At 27.8% G+C, this 22,952-nt stretch overlaps 1 protein-coding gene across 1 annotated transcript; it reads right to left on the reverse strand.

The window, feature by feature from the left end:
* Positions 1–802: 802 nt before the first annotated feature.
* Positions 803–5,359, reverse strand: LOC127094728 (uncharacterized). Its single transcript, XM_051033521.1, has 5 exons — positions 4,287–5,359; positions 3,745–4,190; positions 2,841–3,400; positions 1,845–2,747; positions 803–1,378 (listed from the first exon to the last, which is right to left on the reverse strand). Exons 1-5 carry the CDS (start codon positions 5,357–5,359, stop codon positions 803–805), a joined length of 3,558 nt encoding a protein of 1,185 aa, XP_050889478.1.
* Positions 5,360–22,952: the final 17,593 nt, after the last annotated feature.

The raw sequence follows: 22,952 nt of genomic DNA on the forward strand, positions 1-22,952 counted from the left end.
GACCTATTAGATGGACACATGGGTAAAGAGCTAAGTTTGCTAGGAACATTATAGGATGGGCTGAAACACTCCAAATGCATGTCTTTGACTTAAAATGACATATTCATATACATATTACTTAGCTGCTTAATGTATTTGTTTAACATAGTATCATTCTCAGGGTGACTAGGTGATATGCACTAACTTTTGAGACTTATGCATTTCCTTCAAAATTCCTGAAACAACTTTGTTAACTTTTGGAATGTTAATTCTTTTGTGACTCAGAGGAAGTAATCTGCCTTATAATTGAAAGAATGACAGAATTTGATACATGCATATAAAATAAACGAGACTGATATGAAATAAAGGAGAAATAAGAAAAAAAAATTAAGTAGAAGGGGCACCACACTCTTTCTAATCCAAGAGAGAATGATAAGCCTATGGATGAGGATCACCACAAGAAAAGGATTTCTTGATAAGATCAATTTTGGTCCAATCCAGAACCTAAGAGCAAATACTCTCACTTACACAATGTGTAAACTTCCAAAAATTCATTGATCCAAAAAGAAGATACATGCTTCCTTTATATAGGAATGGCTTAAGATGATGAAATAAGTAAAAATTAACTCCTAAGAAAACAAAAGGATTTCAGCCACTAATTATCATGATAGTGGGATGAGTTATTACAAAGAAAGTGCAAAATAAAGAAGAGATAGTGGGGTTCTTGAAAGGGAAGAATAATGGTAATTCTTTATTTACCACTTCTCTTGCAATTTTCGTCCATTATAGTGTGGTTATTGGTATTTCCTTTATTTTTATTTATTTATGCATTATTGGGCCTTTTATCACATGCTTGGATGATAAGAATACACTTGGGCTCTTTTTCTTCAATCTGGCCCATGCATTCTATTGACTTGATCATGAAGTGAACTAAAGCATCATTGACTCTTCTTGCACGTGCCCTTGTCATAGGACCTCCTAAGCTTTGCATTGTATCATTTATGTCTTGGATTACGTCCTCATCATTCCCTCCTTCTTGAAAAGAATTCGACCTTGAGTTTAGACCATCATTACCTACATCAAAAGGAGATAAATCAGCCACATTAAAAGTAGTACTTACCCCATACTCACCTGGAAGTTCTATTTTGTAGGCATTGTCATTGATCCTTGAAAGTACTTGAAATGGTCCATCTCCCCTAGGTTGAAGTTTGGACTTCCTTTGTGATGGGAATCTCTCTTTTCTCATATGTATCCAAACCCAATCCCCGGGTTCAAAAATAACTTTCTTTCGCCCTTTGTTTGCACTTTTTGCATAACTTTTATTTTTCTTTTCAATTTGCAATTTTACTTGTTCATGCAATTTTCTCACAAATTCAGCCTTAGCTTTCCCATCTTTATGCTTCAAAATAGATGTGTTAGACAATGGTAACAAATCAAGAGGTGTTAAAGGATTAAAACCATACACAATCTCGAAAGGTGAATGTTATGTAGTGCTATGGACAACCCTATTGTAAGCAAACTCTACATGAGGTAACCATTCCTCCCACATTTTTAAATTCTTTTAAGAACAACCCTAAGAAGAGTAGAAAGAGTTCTATTTACTACTTCAGTTTGTCCATCTGTTTGTGGATGACAAGTAGTGGAAAATAATAACTTTGTACCCACATTTCCCCACAAAATCCTCCAAAAATGGCTTAAGAACTTGGAGTCACAATCAGAGACAATGCTCCTTGGTAAGCCATGTAGGCGCACCACTTCCTTAAAGAACAAATCAGCAACATGACACGCATCATCCACCTTTTTACATGGAATAAAATGTGTCATTTTTGAAAACCTGTCCACAACTACAAAAATAGAATCTTTACCATTCTTTGTTCTAGGCAGCCCCAAAACAAAGTCCATGGAAATGTCAATCCAGGAAATTCAGGTACAGGCAAAGGAGTATACAAACCATGAGGCATAAATTTTGATTTAGCCTTTTTACACACGATGCATCTTTCACAAAGCTTTTGGACATCAATTTTCATGTGAGGCCAATAAAAATGTTCTTTTAAGAATTCTAGAGTTTTAGAAACCCCAAAATGACCCATTAGTCCTCCCTCATACGCCTCTTTTACAAGTAATTCTCTAATGGAACCTTTAGGAACACATAGTTTTTTTTCTTTAAATAAATAGCCATTGTGCCTAAAATACCCATTGAAGGCAATATGCTCACAAGCTAAAAATTTTGAAAAAAATTCAAGGTCACTTTTATACAAATCTTTAATATGCTCAAGACCAAAAACTTTTGTTTCAAGAGTAGAAAGCAAGACATGTCTTCTTGAGAGTGCATCTGCCACAACATTAGATTTACCTTTCTTATGCTTGATTACATAAGGAAATTGTTCAAGAAACTCAACCCACTTGGCATGCCTCTTATTCAACTTACCTTGTCCCTTCAAATGTTTCAAGGATTCGTGATCACTATGAATGACAAACTCTTTGGGCAGCAAGTAATGTTGCCAAGTTTGTAGAGCTCTCACCAAGGAATACAATTCCTTATCATATGTAGAATAATTAAGGGCAGCCCCTTTTAGCTTTTCACTAAAATAAGCAAGTGGATGACCTTCCTGCAACAAAACAGCTCCAATTCCCACATTAGATGCATCACATTCAATTTCAAAAGATTTAGAAAAATTAGGCAATGCAAGAATTGGTGCTTGGGTGAGCTTTTCCTTTAGGGCAGCAAAGGCTTGCTCTTGTTTTTCACCCCATTTAAAACCAACATCCTTTTTAACGATTTCATTGAGGGGTGTTGCCAAGGTACTAAAGTCCTTCACAAACCTCCTATAAAAACTAGCCAAACCATGAAAGCTTCTTACCTCACTTACATTTTTGGGAGGAGGCCACTCTCGAATGGCTTTCACCTTTTCCTCATCAACGTGGACTCCTTTAGAGCTCACAATAAAACCTAAGAAAATCACATGATCGGTGCAAAAGACACATTTTTCTAGGTTGGCATACAAATTTTCATATCTTAGCACTTGCAAAACAACCCTTAAATGAATGCAATGATCATCTAAGTTCTTGCTATAAATCAAAATATCATCAAAATACACAACAACAAACTTACCCAAGAACTCCCTTAACACATGGTTCATTAGTCTCATGAAAGTACTAGGTGCATTAGTTAATCCAAAAGGCATAACCATCCACTCATACAAACCATATTTTGTTTTAAAAGCAATTTTCCATTCATCCCCTTCCCTTATTCTAATTTGGTGATATCCACTTTTCAAATCAATTTTAGAAAATAAGCATGCACCAAACAATTCATCAAGCCTATCATCTAGTCTAGGAATAGGATGCCTATATTTAATGGTAATATTGTTAATGGCCCTACAATCAGTGCACATCCTCCAACTACCATCCTTTTTAGGGACTAGAATAATAGGGACAACACAAGGACTTAAACTTTCTCTTACCCATCCTTTACTTATCAATTCAGCAAGTTGCCTTTATATCTCTTGAGTTTGTTGTGGATTGCTTCTATATGCTGGCCTATTAGGCAAATATGCTCCTGGATTGAGATCAATATGATGTTCAATTCCTCTTATAGGTGGTAAACCACTTGGCACCTCTTTCGGAAACAATTCTTTAAATTCCTGCAAAAGAGACTCAACACAATTTGGCAATTTTTTTTTCATTAGAAATAGTGGTTAGCAAAGGCACCTCCTTGCAAAAGAGCAAGTACAAAGGCTGGTGTGACACAATTGCTTTTTTCACATCTCTTTTTTTTTGCAATTAAACTTTGTTTCTTTTCTCTTTTATCATTCTTTTTCTTTTCATTCTTTTCTTTTTCTTTTTCTTTTTCTTTTTCTTTTCTTTCTTGATCATATTTTTCTCTCATTTTTCTTTGATCTTCTCTCACTTCACTAGGATTTAACGGTACAAGGTTGATCTTTTGATCATGATACATAAAAGAGTACTTATTGGAGTACCCATCATGATTGGCTTTTCTATCAAATTGCCAAGGCCTACCTAATAACAAATGACTAGCTTCCATTGGTACTACATCACACAACACTACATCCTCATATTTTCCAATTTTAAAACAAATCTCAACTTGTTTATTAACAAGCATTTCTACACTTTCATTAAGCCATTGGAGTTTGTAAGGCTTAGGGTGAGGTTTTGTTTCCAATTTTAGTTTAGAAACCAGACGCGTGCTTGCAACATTTGTACAAATTCCTCCATCAATTATTAAAGAAGAAACCTTTCCTTGCACAAATCATCTTGTATGAAAAAGGTTTTCTCTTTGACTTGTATCCTCCTCCTTTATTTGGCTTCCCAACATTCTTCTCACCATGAGTAAATCTCCACTAGGTATTTCTTCTTCAAACTCCTCATCATAATCACCATCCTCCTCTTCAACAATTTCTTCATTTTCTTCCATAAGCATAGTTCTCTTTGTTGGACATTGAGATGCAATATGTCCTTGGCCTTGACACTTGAAACACTTAACACTTTTGTTAGTTGAAACACTTGAAGAAGAAGATGTAATAGTTTTACCTTTGTTTTCAACCGTGGCTTCCTTAGATGATGAAGCACCCTCCTTCTTTGTTTTGTCCTTCCAACTTTGAGAATTGAAAGTGGTGGAATTTCTCCTTGCTTGGCTCTTTCTTTTGAGTTGTTGTTCCACTTTGATAGCTTGGTGTACCAATTCATCCATTTCAACATAGTGATGAAGTTCCACTATGTCACTAATGTCATGATTTAGACCATGGAGAAACCTAGCCATAGTTGCTTCATCGTCCTCCTCTACATTAGCTCTAATTTTGAGAACTTCCATCTCCTTGAAATATTCTTCAACACTTTTAGAACCTTGAGTGAGTCTTTGCAATTTGTTGTGCAATTCCCTATGATAATAGGAAGGAACAAACCTTCTCCTCATGATTCTTTTCATCTCTTCCCAAGTATCAATTGGTCGTTCTGCATACCTCCTTCTATCTTTGGTTAATTGATCCCACCAAACTAAGGCATACTCCTTGAACTCAATAGAAGCAACCTGCACTTTTTCAAGATTAGAATAATTGTGACAATTAAAAATTTGTTCAAGTTTAGTCTCCCATTCTAGATATGCCTTCGGGTCACTCTTCCCAACAAAAGTTGGAACTTTAATTTTTATGCCCCTCAAATTATCTCCCCCTTGTCTCCTTCTACGTCTTCTTTCCTCCTCATCACCACTACCATCATTAGAATTTTGGGGCCTCCTTTCGAACTCATCAATTCTTTGTTGAAGTTGTTCACCTTGTTCTCTTAATAATCTTTCAAAATTGTCACGCATGGCTACGATCTGAACCGTTAAAGCTGTTGTTCTAGGTGAAGGTGGACTAGACATAATTGTGAAATTATGAACAAGTGTTTAAAATTGGACCTCACCACTCTACTCACGTGTTTACACTCAATCACTCGTGTTTCACTCAATTTTTTTTTTGGCTTTTTTTAATAATAAAAAAAAACACTCCGCCTTTTACCACTCAATTTGCTCTTTTAGTTCTTTAGAGAAACCAAAATGAATCAACATAAAGAAATCAATTTCAATTGATAATCAACACACAAAAAACTTAAAAAAAACAGCAAAAAAAAAAAAGACTCTAAAACAAAGGAAACCAGAAGAATTTTAAGAGTGTGGCAAGAAAAAAAATAGATTTTTTTTTTGAATCACAATCTTTAACAATCAGATCCCTTTTTTTAAATTTTTTTCTTATACCCTTTTTTTTCGATTTTTTTTATAATGATAAATGGATAATAATGAAGAACAAGAATATAGACAATTTACCACATTTCGGCCCCTTTTTTTTTTGGAATATGCTCTGATTACCACTTGATATGCACTAACTTTTGAGACTTATGCATTTCCTTCAAAATTCCTGAAACAACTTTGTTAACTTTTGGAATATTAATTCTTTTGTGACTCAGAGGAAGTAATCTGCCTTATAATTGAAAGAATGACAGAATTTGATACATGCATATAAAATAAACGAGACTGATATGAAATAAAGGAGAAATAAGAAACGGAATTAAGTAGAAGGGGCACCACACTCTTTCTAATCCAAGAGAGAATGATAAGCCTATGGATGAGGATCACCACAAGAAAAGGATTTCTTGATAAGATCAATTTTGGTCCAATCCAGAACCTAAGAGCAAATACTCTCACTTACACAATGTGTAAACTTGCCAAAATTCATTGATCCAAAAAGAAGATACATGCCTCCTTTATATAGGAATGGTTTAAGATGATGAAATAAGTAAAAATTAACTCCTAAGAAAACAAAAGGATTTCAGCCACTAATTATCATGATAGTGGGATGAGTTATTACAAAGAAAGTGCAAAATAAAGAAGAGATAGTGGGGTTCTTGAAAGGGCAGAATAATGGCAATTCTTTATTTACCACTTCTCTTGCAATTTTCGTCCATTATAGTGTGGTTATTGGTATTTCCTTTATTTTTATTTATTTATGCATTATTGGGCCTTTTATCACATGCTTGGATGATAAGAATAAACTTGGGCTCTTTTTCTTCAATCTGGCCCATGCATTCTATTGACTTGATCATGAAGTGAACTAAAGCATCATTGACTCTTCTTGCACGTGCCCTTGTCATAGGACCTCCTAAGCTTTGCATTGTATCATTTATGTCTTGGCTTACGTCCTCATCACTAGGTTTACTACACCAAATCCACATTTGTAGAATGATTTACTTATTTTATACCATTAGATGGATACATGGGTAAAGAGCTAGGTTTGCTAGGAACATTATAGGATGGGCTGAAACACTCCAAATGCATGTCTTTGACTTAAAATGACATATTCATATAGGTTTACTACACCAAATCCACATTTGTAGAATGATTTACTTATTTTATACCATTTTTAAAAATTAAATATATGTTTTAAACACTCAAACAAGAGACTATGCATATTTTTTATGATTAATTTTATTGACTTAAACTCTAAATTATTGAGATTTGAATATTTTTAAAAATTAAAATTACAAAATATAATGTATTGTTATCATAATATGTTGTTTTAAAAAAATGAACGTGACAAAAATAAATAAAGGAAATGACAGTTTATTTAGACAAAGATGGGTTAAAGTTATTAAAACAAAAGAAAATGTAAAGATAACGTTGAACTACTTTTACTAGAAATGTGAAACCTATTAGATGGATACATGGGTAAAGAACTAAGTTTGCTTTGAACATTGTAGGATGGGTCGAAACAATCCGAACGCGTGTCTTTGAATTAAAATGACATACTCATATACATATCATTTAGCTACTTAATGTATTTGTTTATTTTAGTAGCCTTCTCAAGGTGACAAGGTTTACTACACCAAATCAATATTGGTAGAGTGAATTACTTATTTTATACCATTTTTAAAAATTAAATATATGTTTTAAACACAAAAACAAGAGAATATGTGTATTTTTATGATTAACTTTATTGACTTAAATTATAATGTATTGAAGTTTAAATTCTTTTAAATCTAAAATTATAAAATATAATGTATTGATATCATAATATGTTGTTTTAAAAAAAATGAACATGGTAAAAGAAATAAATAAAATGACAGTTTATATAGACAAAGATAGGTGAAAGATATCAAAACAAAAGAAAAAGTAAAATTAACATAGTACTTTTATCAGATACGTGAAACCTATTAGATGATAACATGGGTAAAGAACTAAGTTTGCTTTGAACATTATAGGATGGGTTCAAACACTCCAAATACTAGTCTTTGAATTAAAATTACATATACATATACATATTTCTTATCTTCTTAATGTATTTGTTTAACATAGTAGCCTTCTCAAGGTGACTAGGTTTATTACACTGAATCAATGTTGGTAGATTGACTTACTCATTTTATACCATTTTTAATAATTAAATATATGTTTTAAACACAAAAAAAAAAGAGTATGTGTATTTTTATGACTAATTTTATTGACTTATATATATGCTTTGAACATTATAGGATGGGTCGAAACACTCTGAACGCATGTCTTTGAATTAAAATGACATACTCATATACATATCATTTAGCTACTTAACGTATTTGTTTATTTTAGTAGCCTTCTCAAGGTGACAAGGTTTATTACACTGAATCAACGTTGGTAGATTGACTTACTCATTTTATACCATTTTTAAAAATTAAATATATGTTTTAAACACAAAAACAAGAGAGTATGTGTATTTTTATGACTAATTTTATTGACTTAAATTCTAACGTAATGATGTTTAAATTTTTTAAAATCTAAAATTGTAAAATATAATGTATTGATATCAAAATATGTTGTTTTAAAAAAAATAAACAAGAAAAGAGAAAGAAAGAAAATGACTGTTTATATAGACTAAGATGGGTTAAAGTTATGAAAATAAAACAAAATGTGAAAATAACGTAGAGCTAATTTTATTAGAAACGTGAGACCTATTAGATGGACACATGGGTAAAGAGCTAGGTTTGCTAGGAACATTATAGGATGGGCTAAAACACTCCAAATGCATGTCTTTGACTTGAAATTACATATTCATATACATATTACTTAGCTGCTTAATGTATTTGTTTAACATAGTAGCATTCCCAAGGTGACTAGGTTTACTACACCAAATCCACATTTGTAGTATTTACTTATTTTATACCATTTTTAAAAATTAAATATATGTTTTAAACACTCAAAAAAGAGACTACGCACATTTTTTATGAATAATTTTATTGACTTAAACTCTAAATTATTGAGATTTGAATTTTTTTTAAATTAAAATTACAAAATATAATGTATTTTTATCATAATATGTGGTTTTAAAAAAAATGAACTTGACAAAAAGAAATAAACGAAATGACAGTTTATTTAGACAAAGATGGGTTAAAGTTATGAAAACAAAAGAAAATGTAAAAATAACGTTGAACTACTTTTACTAGAAACGTGAAACCTATTAGATGGATACATGGGTAAAGAACTAAGTTTGCTTTGAACATTGTAGGATGGGCCGAAACACTTCGAACGCATGTCTATGAATTAAAATGACATACTCATATACATATTATTTAGCTACTTAATGTATTTGTTTATTTTAGTAGCCTTCTCAAGGTGACAAGGTTTATTACACTGAATCAACGTTGGTAGATTGACTTACTCATTCTATACCATTTTTAAAAATTAAATATATGTTTTAAACACAAAAACAAGAGAGTATGTGTATTTTTATGACTAATTTTATTGACTTAAATTCTAACGTAATGATGTTTAAATTTTTTAAAATCTAAAATTGTAAAATATAATGTATTGATATCAAAATATGTTGTTTTAAAAAAATAAACAAGAAAAGAGAAAGAAAGAAAATTACAGTTTATATAGACAAAGATGGGTTAAAGTTATGAAAATAAAACAAAATGTGAAAATAACGTAGAGCTACTTTTATTAGAAACGTGAGACCTATTTGATGGACACATGGGTAAAGAGCTAGGTTTGCTAGGAACATTATAGGATGGGCTAAAACACTCCAAATGCATGTCTTTGACTTGAAATGACATATTCATATACATATTACTTAGCTGCTTAATGTATTTGTTTAACATAGTAGCATTCCCAAGGTGACTAGGTTTACTACACCAAATCCACATTTGTAGAATGATTTACTTATTTTATACCATTTTTAAAAATTAAATATATGTTTTAAACACTCAAACAAGAGACTACGCACATTTTTTATGATTAATTTTATTGACTTAAACTCTAAATTATTGAGATTTGAATTTTTTTTAAATTAAAATTACAAAATATAATGTATTTTTATCATAATATGTGGTTTTAAAAAAATGAACTTGACAAAAAGAAATAAAGGAAATGACAGTTTATTTAGACAAAGATGGGTTAAAGTTATGAAAACAAAAGAAAATGTAAAAATAACGTTGAACTACTTTTACTAGAAACGTGAAACCTATTAGATGGATACATGGGTAAAGAACTAAGTTTGCTTTGAACATTGTAGGATAGGTCGAAACACTCCGAAAGCATGTCTTTGAATTAAAATGACATACTCATATACATATCATTTAGCTACTTAATGTATTTGTTTATTTTAGTAGCCTTCTCAAGGTGACAAGGTTTATTACACTGAATCAACGTTGGTAGATTGACTTACTCATTTTATACCGTTTTTAAAATTAAATATATGTTTTAAACACAAAAACAAGAGAGTATGTGTATTTTTATGACTAATTTTATTGACTTAAATTCTAACGTAATGATGTTTAAATTTTTTAAAATCTAAAATTGTAAAATATAATGTATTGATATCAAAATATGTTGTTTTAAAAAAAATAAACAAGAAAAGAGAAAGAAAGAAAATGACAGTTTATATAGATAAAGATGGGTTAAAGTTATGAAAATAAAACAAAATGTGAAAATAACATAGAGCTACTTTTATTAGAAACGTGAGACTATTAGATGGACACATGGGTAAAGAGTTAGGTTTGCTAGGAACATTATAGGATGGGCTAAAAGACTTCAAATGCAAGTCTTTGACTTGAAATGACATATTCATATACATATTACTTAGCTGCTTAATGCATTTGTTTAACATAGTAGCATTCCCAAGGTGAGTAGGTTTACTACACCAAATCCACATTTGTAGAATGATTTACTTATTTTATACCATTTTTAAAAATTAAATATATGTTTTAAACACACAAACAAGAGACTATGCATATTTTTTATGATTAATTTTATTGACTTAAACTCTAAATTATTGAGATTTGAATTTTTTTTAAAACTAAAATTACAAAATATAATGTATTGTTATCATAATATGTTGTTTTAAAAAAATGAACGTGACAACAAGAAATAAAGGAAATGACAGTTTACTTAGACAAAGATGGGTTAAAGTTATGAAAACAAAAGAAAATGTAAAAATAACGTAGAACTAGTTTTACTAGAAACGTGAAACCTATTAGATGGATACATGGCTAAAGAACTAAGTTTGCTTTGAACATTGTAGGATGGGTCGAAAGACTCCGAACGCATGTCTTTGAATTAAAATGACATACTCATATACATATCATTTAGCTACTTAATGTATTTGTTTATTTTAGTAGCCTTCTCAAGGTGACAAGGTTTATTACACCAAATCAATATTGGTAGAGTGAATTACTTATTTTATACCATTTTTAAAAAGTAAATATATGTTTTAAACACAAAAACAAGAGAATATGTGTATTTTTATGATTAACTTTATTGATTTAAATTATAATGTATTGAAGTTTAAATTCTTTTAAATCTAAAATTATAAAATATCATGTATTGATATCATAATATGTTGTTTTAAAAAAAATGTACATGATAAAAGAAATAAAGAAAATGACAGTTTATATAGACAAAAATGGGTGAAAGATATTAAAACAAAAGAAAAAGTAGAAGTAACGTAGAACTACTTTTATCATATACTTTATTAGATGATAACATGGGTAAAGAACTAAGTTTGCTTTGAACATTATAGGATGGGTTGAAACACTCCAAATACTTGTCTTTGAATTAAAATGACATATACATATACATATTTCTTAGCTTCTTAATGTATTTGTTTAACATAGTAGCATTCTCAAGGTGACTAGGCTTACTACACCAAATCCACATTTCTAGAATGATTTACTTATTTTATACCATTTTGAAAAATTAAATATATGTTTTAAACACTCAAACAAGAGACTATGAATATTTTTTATGATTAATTTTATTGACTTAAACTCTTAATTATTGAGATTTGAATTTTTTTTAAAATTAAAATTACAAAATATAATGTATTGTTATCATAATATGTTGTTTTAAAAGAATGAACGTTACAAAAAGAAATAAAGGAAATGGCAGTTTATTTAGTCAAAGATGGGTTAAAGTTATGAAAACAAAAGAAAATGTAAAAATAACGTAGAACTACTTTTACTAGAAACGTTAAACCTATTAGATTGATACATGGGTAAAGAATTAAGTTTGCTTTGAACATTGTAGGATGTGTCGATAGACCCCGAACGCATGTCTTTGAATTAAAATGATATACTCATATACATATCATTTAGCTACTTAATGTATTTGTTTATTTCAGTAGCCTTCTCAAGGTGACAAGGTTTATTACACCAAATCAATATTGGTAGAGTGAATTACTTATTTTATACCATTTTTAAAAATTAAATATATGTTTTAAACACAAAAACAAGAGAATACGTGTATTTTTATGATTAACTTTATTGACTTAAATTATAATGTATTGAAGTTTCAATTCTTTTAAATCTAAAATTCCAAAATGTAATGTATTGATATCATAATATATTGTTTTAAAAAAAATGAACATGATAAAAGAAATAAAGAAAATGATAGTTTATATAGACAAAGATGGGTGAAAGATTTCAAAACAAAAGAAAAAGTAGAAGTAACGTAGAACTACTTTTATCATATACGTGAAACCTATTAGATGATAACATGGGTAAAGAACTAAGTTTGCTTTGAACATTATAGGATGGGTTCAAACACTCCAAACGCATGTCTTTGAATTAAAATGACATACTCATATACATATCATTTAGCTACTTAATGTATTTGTTTATTTTAGTAGTCTTCTCAAGGTGACAAGGTTTATTACACTGAATCAACGTTGGTAGATTGACTTACTCATTTTATACCATTTTTAAAAATTAAATATAAGTTTTAAACACAAAAGCAAGAGAGTATGTGTATTTTTATGACTAATTTTATTGACTGAAATTCTAACGTAATGATGTTTAAATTTTTTAAAATCTAAAATTATAAAATATAATGTATTGTTATCAAAATATGTTGTTTTAATAAAAATAAACAAGAAAAGAGAAAGAAAGAAAATGACAGTTTATATAGACAAAGATGGGTTAAAGGTATGAAAACAAAAAAAGTGTGAAAATAACGTAGAGCTACTTTTATTAGAAACGTGAGACCTATTAGATGGACACATGGGTAAAGAGCTAGGTTTGCTAGGAACATTATAGGATGGGTTGAAACACTCCAAATGCATGTCTTTGACTTAAAATGACATATTCATATACATATTACTTAGCTGCTTAATGTATTGTTTAACATAGTAGCATTCTCAAGGTGACTAGGTTTACTACACCAAATCCACATTTGTTGAATGATTTACTTATTTTATACCATTTTTAAAAATTAAATATATGTTTTAAACACACAAACAAGAGACTATGCATATTTTTTATGATTAATTTTATTGACTTAAACTCTAAATTATTGAGATTTGAATTTTTTTTAAAATTAAAATTACAAAATATAATGTATTGTTATCATAATATGTTGTTTTAACAAAATGAACGTGACAAAAAGAAATAAAGGAAATGACAGTTTATTTAGACAAAGATGGGTTAAGGTTATGAAAACAAAAGAAAATGTAAAAATAACGTAGAACTAGTTTTACTAGAAACGTGAAACCTATTAGATGGATACATGGCTAAAGAACTAAGTTTGCTTTGAACATTGTAGGATGGGTCGAAAGACTCCGTACGCATGTCTTTGAATTAAAATGACATACTCATATACATATCATTTAGCTCCTTAATGTATTTGTTTATTTTAGTAGCCTTCTCAAGGTGACAAGGTTTATTACACCAAATCAGTATTGGTAGAGTGAATTACTTATTTTATACCATTTTTAAAAAGTAAATATATGTTTTAAACACAAAAACAAGAGAATATGTGTATTTTTATGATTAACTTTATTGATTTAAATTATAATGTATTGAAGTTTAAATTGTTTTAAATCTAAAATTATAAAATATCATGTATTGATATCATAATATGTTGTTTTAAAAAAAATGAACATGATAAAAGAAATAAAGAAAAGGACAGTTTATATAGACAAAGATGGGTGCAAGAAATCAAAACAAAAGAAAAAGTAGAAGTAACGTAGAACTACTTTTATCAGATACGTGAAACCTATTAGATGATAACATGGGTAAAGAACTAAGTTTGCTTTGAACATTATAGGATGGGTTGAAACACTCCAAATACTTGTCTTTGAATTAAAATGACATATACATATACATATTTCTTAGCTTCTTAAGGTATTTGTTTAACATAGTAGCCTTCTCAAGGTGACTAGGTTTATTACACCAAATCAATATTGGTAGAGTGAATTACTTATTTTATACCATTTTTAAAAATTAAATATATGTTTTAAACACAAAAGCAAGAGAGTATGTGTATTTTTATGACTAATTTTATTGACTCAAATTCTAACGTAATAATGTTTAAATTTTTTAAAATCTAAAATTATAAAATATAATGTATTGTTATCAAAATATGTTGTTTTAAAAAAAATACACAAGAAAAGAGAAAGAAAGAAAATGACAGTTTATATAGACAAAGTTGAGTTAAAGTTATGAAAACAAAACAAAATGTGAAAATAGCGTAGAGCTACTTTCATTAGAAACGTGAGACCTATTAGAATGACACATGGGAAAAGAGCTAGGTTTGCTAGGAACATTATAGGATGGGCTGAAACACTCCAAATGCATGTCTTTGACTTAAAATGACATATTCATATTCATATTATTACTTAGCTGCTTAATGTATTTGTTTAACATAGTAGCATTCTCAAGGTGACTAGGTTTACTACACCAAATCCACATTTGTAGAATGATTTACTTATTTTATACCATTTTTAAAAATTAAATATATGTTTTAAACACTCAAACAAGAGAATATGCATAATTTTTATGATTAATTTTATTGACTTAAACTCTAAATTATTGAGATTTGAATTTTTTTCAAAATTAAAATTACAAAATATAATGTATTGTTATCATAATATGTTGTTTTAAAAAAATGAACGTGACAAAAAGAAATAAAGGAAATGACAGTTTATTTAGACAAAGATGGGTTAAAGTTATGAAAACAAAAGAAAATGTAAAAATAGCGTAGAACTACTTTTACTAGAAACGTGAACCTATTTGAAGGATACATGGGTAAAGAACTAAGTTTGCTTTGAACATTGTAGGATGGGTCCAAACACTCCGAATGCATGTCTTTGAATTAAAATGACATACTCATTACATATCATTTAGCTACTTAATGTATTTGTTTATTTTAGTAGCCTTCTCAAGGTGACAAGGTTTATTACACCCAATCAATATTGGTAGAGTGAATTACTTATTTTATACCATTTTTAAAAATTAAATATATGTTTTAAACACTCAAACAAGAGACTATGAATATTTTTTATGATTAACTTTATTGACTTAAACTCTAAATTATTGAGATTTGAATTTTTTTTTAAAATTAAATATACAAAATATAATGTATGGTTATCATAATATGTTGTTTTAAAAAAATGAACGTGACAAAAAGAAATAAAGGAAATGACAGTTTATTTAGACAAAGATGGGTTAAAGTTATGAAAACAAAAGAAAATGTAAAAATAGCGTGGAACTACTTTTACTAGAAACGTGAAACCTATTAGATGGATACATGGCTAAAGAACTAAGTTTGCTTTGAACATTGTAGGATGGGTCGAAAGACTCCGAACGCATGTCTTTGAATTAAAATGACATACTCATATACATATCATTTAGCTACTTAATATATTTGTTTATTTTAGTAGCCTTCTCAAGGTGACAAGGTTTATTACACCAAATCAATATTGGTAGAGTGAATTACTTATTTTATACCATTTTTAAAAAGTAAATATATGTTTTAAACACAAAAACAAGAGAATATGTGTATTTTTATGATTAACTTTATTGATTTAAATTATATTGTATTGAAGTTTAAATTCTTTTTATATCTAAAATTATAAAATATCATGTATTGATATCATAATATGTTGTTTTAAAAAAAAATGAACATGATAAAAGAAATAAAGAAAATGACAGTTTATATAGACAAAGATGGGTGAAAGATATCAAAACAAAAGAAAAAGTAGAAGTAACGTAGAACTACTTTTATGAGATACTTTATTAGATGATAACATGTGTAAAGAACTAAGTTTGCTTTGAACATTATAGGATGGGTTGAAACACTCCAAATACTTGTCTTTGAATTAAAATAACATATACATATACATATTTCTTAGCTTCTTAATGTATTTGTTTAACATAGTAGCATTCTCAAGGTGACTAGGTTTACTACACCAAATCCACATTTCTAGAATGATTTACTTATTTTATAGCATTTTGAAAAATTAAATATATGTTTTAAACACTCAAACAAGAGACTATGAATATTTTTTATGATTAATTTTATTGACTTAAACTCATAATTATTGAGATTTGAATTTTTTTTAAAAATTAAAATTAGAAAATATAATGTATTGTTATCCTAATATGTTGTTTTAAAAGAATGAACGTTACAAAATGAAATAAAGGAAATTACAGTTTATTTAGTCAAAGATGGGTTAAAGTTATGAAAACAAAAGAAAATGTAAAAATAACGTAGAACTACTTTTACTAGAAACGTTAAACCTATTAGATTGATACATGGGTAAAGAACTAAGTTTGCTTTGAACATTGTAGGATGTGTCGATAGACTCCGAACGCATGTCTTTGAATTAAAATGACATACTCATATACATATCATTTAGCTACTTAATATATTTGTTTATTTTAGTAGCCTTCTCAAGGTGACAAGGTTTATTACACCAAATCAATATTGGTAGAGTGAATTACTTATTTTATACCATTTTTAAAAATTAAATATATGTTTTAAACACAAAAACAAGAGAATACGTGTATTTTTATGATTAACTTTATTGACTTAAATTATAATGTATTGAAGTTTAAATTCTTTTAAATCTAAAATTCTAAAATGTAATGTATTGATATCATAATATGTTGTTTTAAAAAAAATGAACATTATAAAAGAAATAAAGAAAATGACAGTTTATATAGACAAAGATGGGTGAAAGATTTCAAAACAAAAGAAAAAGTAGAAGTAACGTAGAACTACTTTTATCATATACGTGAAACCTATTAGATGATAACATGGGTAAAGAACTAAGTTTGCTTTGAACATTATAGGATGGGTTCAAACACTCCAAACGCATGTCTTTGAATTAAAATGACATACTCATATACATATCATTTAGCTACTTAATGTATTTGTTTATTTTAGTAGTCTTCTCAAGGTGACAAGGTTTATTACACTGAATCAACGTTGGTAGATTGACTTACTCATTTTATACCATTTTTAAAAATTAAATATAAGTTTTAAACACAAAAGCAAGAGAGTATGTGTATTTTTATGACTAATTTTATTGACTGAAATTCTAACGTAATGATGTTTAAATTTTTTAAAATCTAAAATTATAAAATATAATGTATTGTTATCAAAATATGTTGTTTTAATAAAAATAAACAAGAAAAGAGATAGAAAGAAAATGACAGTTTATATAGACAAAGATGGGTTAAAGGTATGAAAACAAAAAAAGTGTGAAAATAACGTAGAGCTACTTTTATTAGAAACGTGAGACCTATTAGATGGACACATGGGTAAAGAGCTAGGTTTGCTAGGAACATTATAGGATGGGCTGAAACACTCCAAATGCATGTCTTTGACTTAAAATGACATATTCATATACATATTATTACTTAGCTGCTTAATGTATTTGTTTAACATAGTAGCATTCTCAAGGTGACTAGGTTTACTACACCAAATCCACATTTGTAGAATGATTTACTTATTTTATACCATTTTTAAAAATTAAATATATGTTTTAAACACTCAAACAAGAGAATATGCATAATTTTTATGATTAATTTTATTGACTTAAACTCTAAATTATTGAGATTTGAATTTTTTTCAAAATTAAAATTACAAAATATAATGTATTGTTATCATAATATGTTGTTTTAAAAAAATGAACGTGACAAAAAGAAATAAAGGAAATGACAGTTTATTTAGACAAAGATGGGTTAAAGTTATGAAAACAAAAGAAAATGTAAAAATAGCGTAGAACTACTTTTACTAGAAACGTGAACCTATTTGAAGGATACATGGGTAAAGAACTAAGTTTGCTTTGAACATTGTAGGATGGGTCCAAACACTCCGAATGCATGTCTTTGAATTAAAATGACATACTCATATACATATCATTTAGCTACTTAATGTATTTGTTTATTTTAGTAGCCTTCTCAAGGTGACAAGGTTTATTACACCCAATCAATATTGGTAGAGTGAATTACTTATTTTATACCATTTTTAAAAATTAAATATATGTTTTAAACACTCAAACAAGAGACTATGAATATTTTTTATGATTAACTTTATTGACTTAAACTCTAAATTATTGAGATTTGAATTTTTTTTTAAAATTAAATATACAAAATATAATGTATGGTTATCATAATATGTTGTTTTAAAAAAATGAACGTGACAAAAAGAAATAAAGGAAATGACAGTTTATTTAGACAAAGATGGGTTAAAGTTATGAAAACAAAAGAAAATGTAAAAATAGCGTGGAACTACTTTTACTAGAAACGTGAAACCTATTAGATGGATACATGGCTAAAGAACTAAGTTTGCTTTGAACATTGTAGGATGGGTCGAAAGACTCCGAACGCATGTCTTTGAATTAAAATGACATACTCATATACATATCATTTAGCTACTTAATGTATTTGTTTATTTTAGTAGCCTTCTCAAGGTGACAAGGTTTATTACACCCAATCAATATTGGTAGAGTGAATTACTTATTTTATACCATTTTTAAAAATTAAATATATGTTTTAAACACTCAAACAAGAGACTATGAATATTTTTTATGATTAACTTTATTGACTTAAACTCTAAATTATTGAGATTTGAATTTTTTTTTAAAATTAAATATACAAAATATAATGTATGGTTATCATAATATGTTGTTTTAAAAAAATGAACGTGACAAAAAGAAATAAAGGAAATGACAGTTTATTTAGACAAAGATGGGTTAAAGTTATGAAAACAAAAGAAAATGTAAAAATAGCGTGGAACTACTTTTACTAGAAACGTGAAACCTATTAGATGGATACATGGCTAAAGAACTAAGTTTGCTTTGAACATTGTAGGATGGGTCGAAAGACTCCGAACGCATGTCTTTGAATTAAAATGACATACTCATATACATATCATTTAGCTACTTAATATATTTGTTTATTTTAGTAGCCTTCTCAAGGTGACAAGGTTTATTACACCAAATCAATATTGGTAGAGTGAATTACTTATTTTATACCATTTTTAAAAAGTAAATATATGTTTTAAACACAAAAACAAGAGAATATGTGTATTTTTATGATTAACTTTATTGATTTAAATTATATTGTATTGAAGTTTAAATTCTTTTTATATCTAAAATTATAAAATATCATGTATTGATATCATAATATGTTGTTTTAAAAAAAAATGAACATGATAAAAGAAATAAAGAAAATGACAGTTTATATAGACAAAGATGGGTGAAAGATATCAAAACAAAAGAAAAAGTAGAAGTAACGTAGAACTACTTTTATGAGATACTTTATTAGATGATAACATGTGTAAAGAACTAAGTTTGCTTTGAACATTATAGGATGGGTTGAAACACTCCAAATACTTGTCTTTGAATTAAAATAACATATACATATACATATTTCTTAGCTTCTTAATGTATTTGTTTAACATAGTAGCATTCTCAAGGTGACTAGGTTTACTACACCAAATCCACATTTCTAGAATGATTAATTTATTTTATAGCATTTTGAAAAATTAAATATATGTTTTAAACACTCAAACAAGAGACTATGAATATTTTTTATGATTAATTTTATTGACTTAAACTCTTAATTATTGAGATTTGAATTTTTTTTAAAAATTAAAATTAGAAATATAATGTATTGTTATCCTAATATGTTGTTTTAAAAGAATGAACGTTACAAAATGAAATAAAGGAAATTACAGTTTATTTAGTCAAAGATGGGTTAAAGTTATGAAAACAAAAGAAAATGTAAAAATAACGTAGAACTACTTTTACTAGAAACGTTAAACCTATTAGATTGATACATGGGTAAAGAACTAAGTTTGCTTTGAACATTGTAGGATGTGTCGATAGACTCCGAACGCATGTCTTTGAATTAAAATGACATACTCATATACATATCATTTAGCTACTTAATATATTTGTTTATTTTAGTAGCCTTCTCAAGGTGACAAGGTTTATTACACCAAATCAATATTGTAGAGTGAATTACTTATTTTATACCATTTTTAAAAATTAAATATATGTTTTAAACACAAAACAAGAGAATACGTGTATTTTTATGATTAACTTTATTGACTTAAATTATAATGTATTGAAGTTTAAATTCTTTTAAATCTAAAATTCTAAAATGTAATGTATTGATATCATAATATGTTGTTTTAAAAAAAATGAACATTATAAAAGAAATAAAGAAAATGACAGTTTATATAGACAAAGATGGGTGAAAGATTTCAAAACAAAAGAAAAAGTAGAAGTAACGTAGAACTACTTTTATCATATACGTGAAACCTATTAGATGATAACATGGGTAAAGAACTAAGTTTGCTTTGAACATTATAGGATGGGTTCAAACACTCCAAACGCATGTCTTTGAATTAAAATGACATACTCATATACATATCATTTAGCTACTTAATGTATTTGTTTATTTTAGTAGTCTTCTCAAGGTGACAAGGTTTATTACACTGAATCAACGTTGGTAGATTGACTTACTCATTTTATACCATTTTTAAAAATTAAATATAAGTTTTAAACACAAAAGCAAGAGAGTATGTGTATTTTTATGACTAATTTTATTGACTGAAATTCTAACGTAATGATGTTTAAATTTTTTAAAATCTAAAATTATAAAATATAATGTATTGTTATCAAAATATGTTGCTTTAATAAAAATAAACAAGAAAAGAGATAGAAAGAAAATGACAGTTTATATAGACAAAGATGGGTTAAAGGTATGAAAACAAAAAAAGTGTGAAAATAACGTAGAGCTACTTTTATTAGAAACGTGAGACCTATTAGATGGACACATGGGTAAAGAGCTAGGTTTGCTAGGAACATTATAGGATGGGCTGAAACACTCCAAATGCATGTCTTTGACTTAAAATGACATATTCATATACATATTACTTAGCTGCTTAATGTATTGTTTAACATAGTAGCATTCTCAAGGTGACTAGGTTTACTACACCAAATCCACATTTGTTGAATGATTTACTTATTTTATACCATTTTTAAAATTAAATATATGTTTTAAACACACAAACAAGAGACTATGCATATTTTTTATGATTAATTTTATTGACTTAAACTCTAAATTATTGAGATTTGAATTTTTTTTAAAATTAAAATTACAAAATATAATGTATTGTTATCATAATATGTTGTTTTAACAAAATGAACGTGACAAAAAGAAATAAAGGAAATGACAGTTTATTTAGACAAAGATGGGTTAAGGTTATGAAAACAAAAGAAAATGTAAAAATAACGTAGAACTAGTTTTACTAGAAACGTGAAACCTATTAGATGGATACATGGCTAAAGAACTAAGTTTGCTTTGAACATTGTAGGATGGGTCGAAAGACTCCGTACGCATGTCTTTGAATTAAAATGACATACTCATATACATATCATTTAGCTACTTAATGTATTTGTTTATTTTAGTAGCCTTCTCAAGGTGACAAGGTTTATTACACCAAATCAGTATTGGTAGAGTGAATTACTTATTTTATACCATTTTTAAAAAGTAAATATATGTTTTAAACACAAAACAAGAGAATATGTGTATTTTTATGATTAACTTTATTGATTTAAATTATAATGTATTGAAGTTTAAATTGTTTTATATCTAAAATTATAAAATATCATGTATTGATATCATAATATGTTGTTTTAAAAAAATGAACATGATAAAAGAAATAAAGAAAAGGACAGTTTATATAGACAAAGATGGGTGCAAGAAATCAAAACAAAAGAAAAAGTAGAAGTAACGTAGAACTACTTTTATCAGATACGTGAAACCTATTAGATGATAACATGGGTAAAGAACTAAGTTTGCTTTGAACATTATAGGATGGGTTGAAACACTCCAAATACTTGTCTTTGAATTAAAATGACATATACATATACATATTTCTTAGCTTCTTAAGGTATTTGTTTAACATAGTAGCCTTCTCAAGGTGACTAGGTTTATTACACCAAATCAATATTGGTAGAGTGAATTACTTATTTTATACCATTTTTAAAAATTAAATATATGTTTTAAACACAAAAGCAAGAGAGTATGTGTATTTTTATGACTAATTTTATTGACTCAAATTCTAACGTAATAATGTTTAAATTTTTTAAAATCTAAAATTATAAAATATAATGTATTGTTATCAAAATATGTTGTTTTAAAAAAAATACACAAGAAAAGAGAAAGAAAGAAAATGACAGTTTATATAGACAAAGTTGAGTTAAAGTTATGAAAACAAAACAAAATGTGAAAATAGCGTAGAGCTACTTTCATTAGAAACGTGAGACCTATTAGAATGACACATGGGAAAAGAGCTAGGTTTGCTAGGAACATTATAGGATGGGCTGAAACACTCCAAATGCATGTCTTTGACTTAAAATGACATATTCATATTCATATTATTACTTAGCTGCTTAATGTATTTGTTTAACATAGTAGCATTCTCAAGGTGACTAGGTTTACTACACCAAATCCACATTTGTAGAATGATTTACTTATTTTATACCATTTTTAAAAATTAAATATATGTTTTAAACACTCAAACAAGAGAATATGCATAATTTTTATGATTAATTTTATTGACTTAAACTCTAAATTATTGAGATTTGAATTTTTTCAAAATAAAATTACAAAATATAATGTATTGTTATCATAATATGTTGTTTTAAAAAAAT

This window comes from Lathyrus oleraceus, chromosome 6, assembly GCF_024323335.1.
Source record: "Lathyrus oleraceus cultivar Zhongwan6 chromosome 6, CAAS_Psat_ZW6_1.0, whole genome shotgun sequence".
Lineage (NCBI taxonomy): Eukaryota > Viridiplantae > Streptophyta > Magnoliopsida > Fabales > Fabaceae > Lathyrus > Lathyrus oleraceus.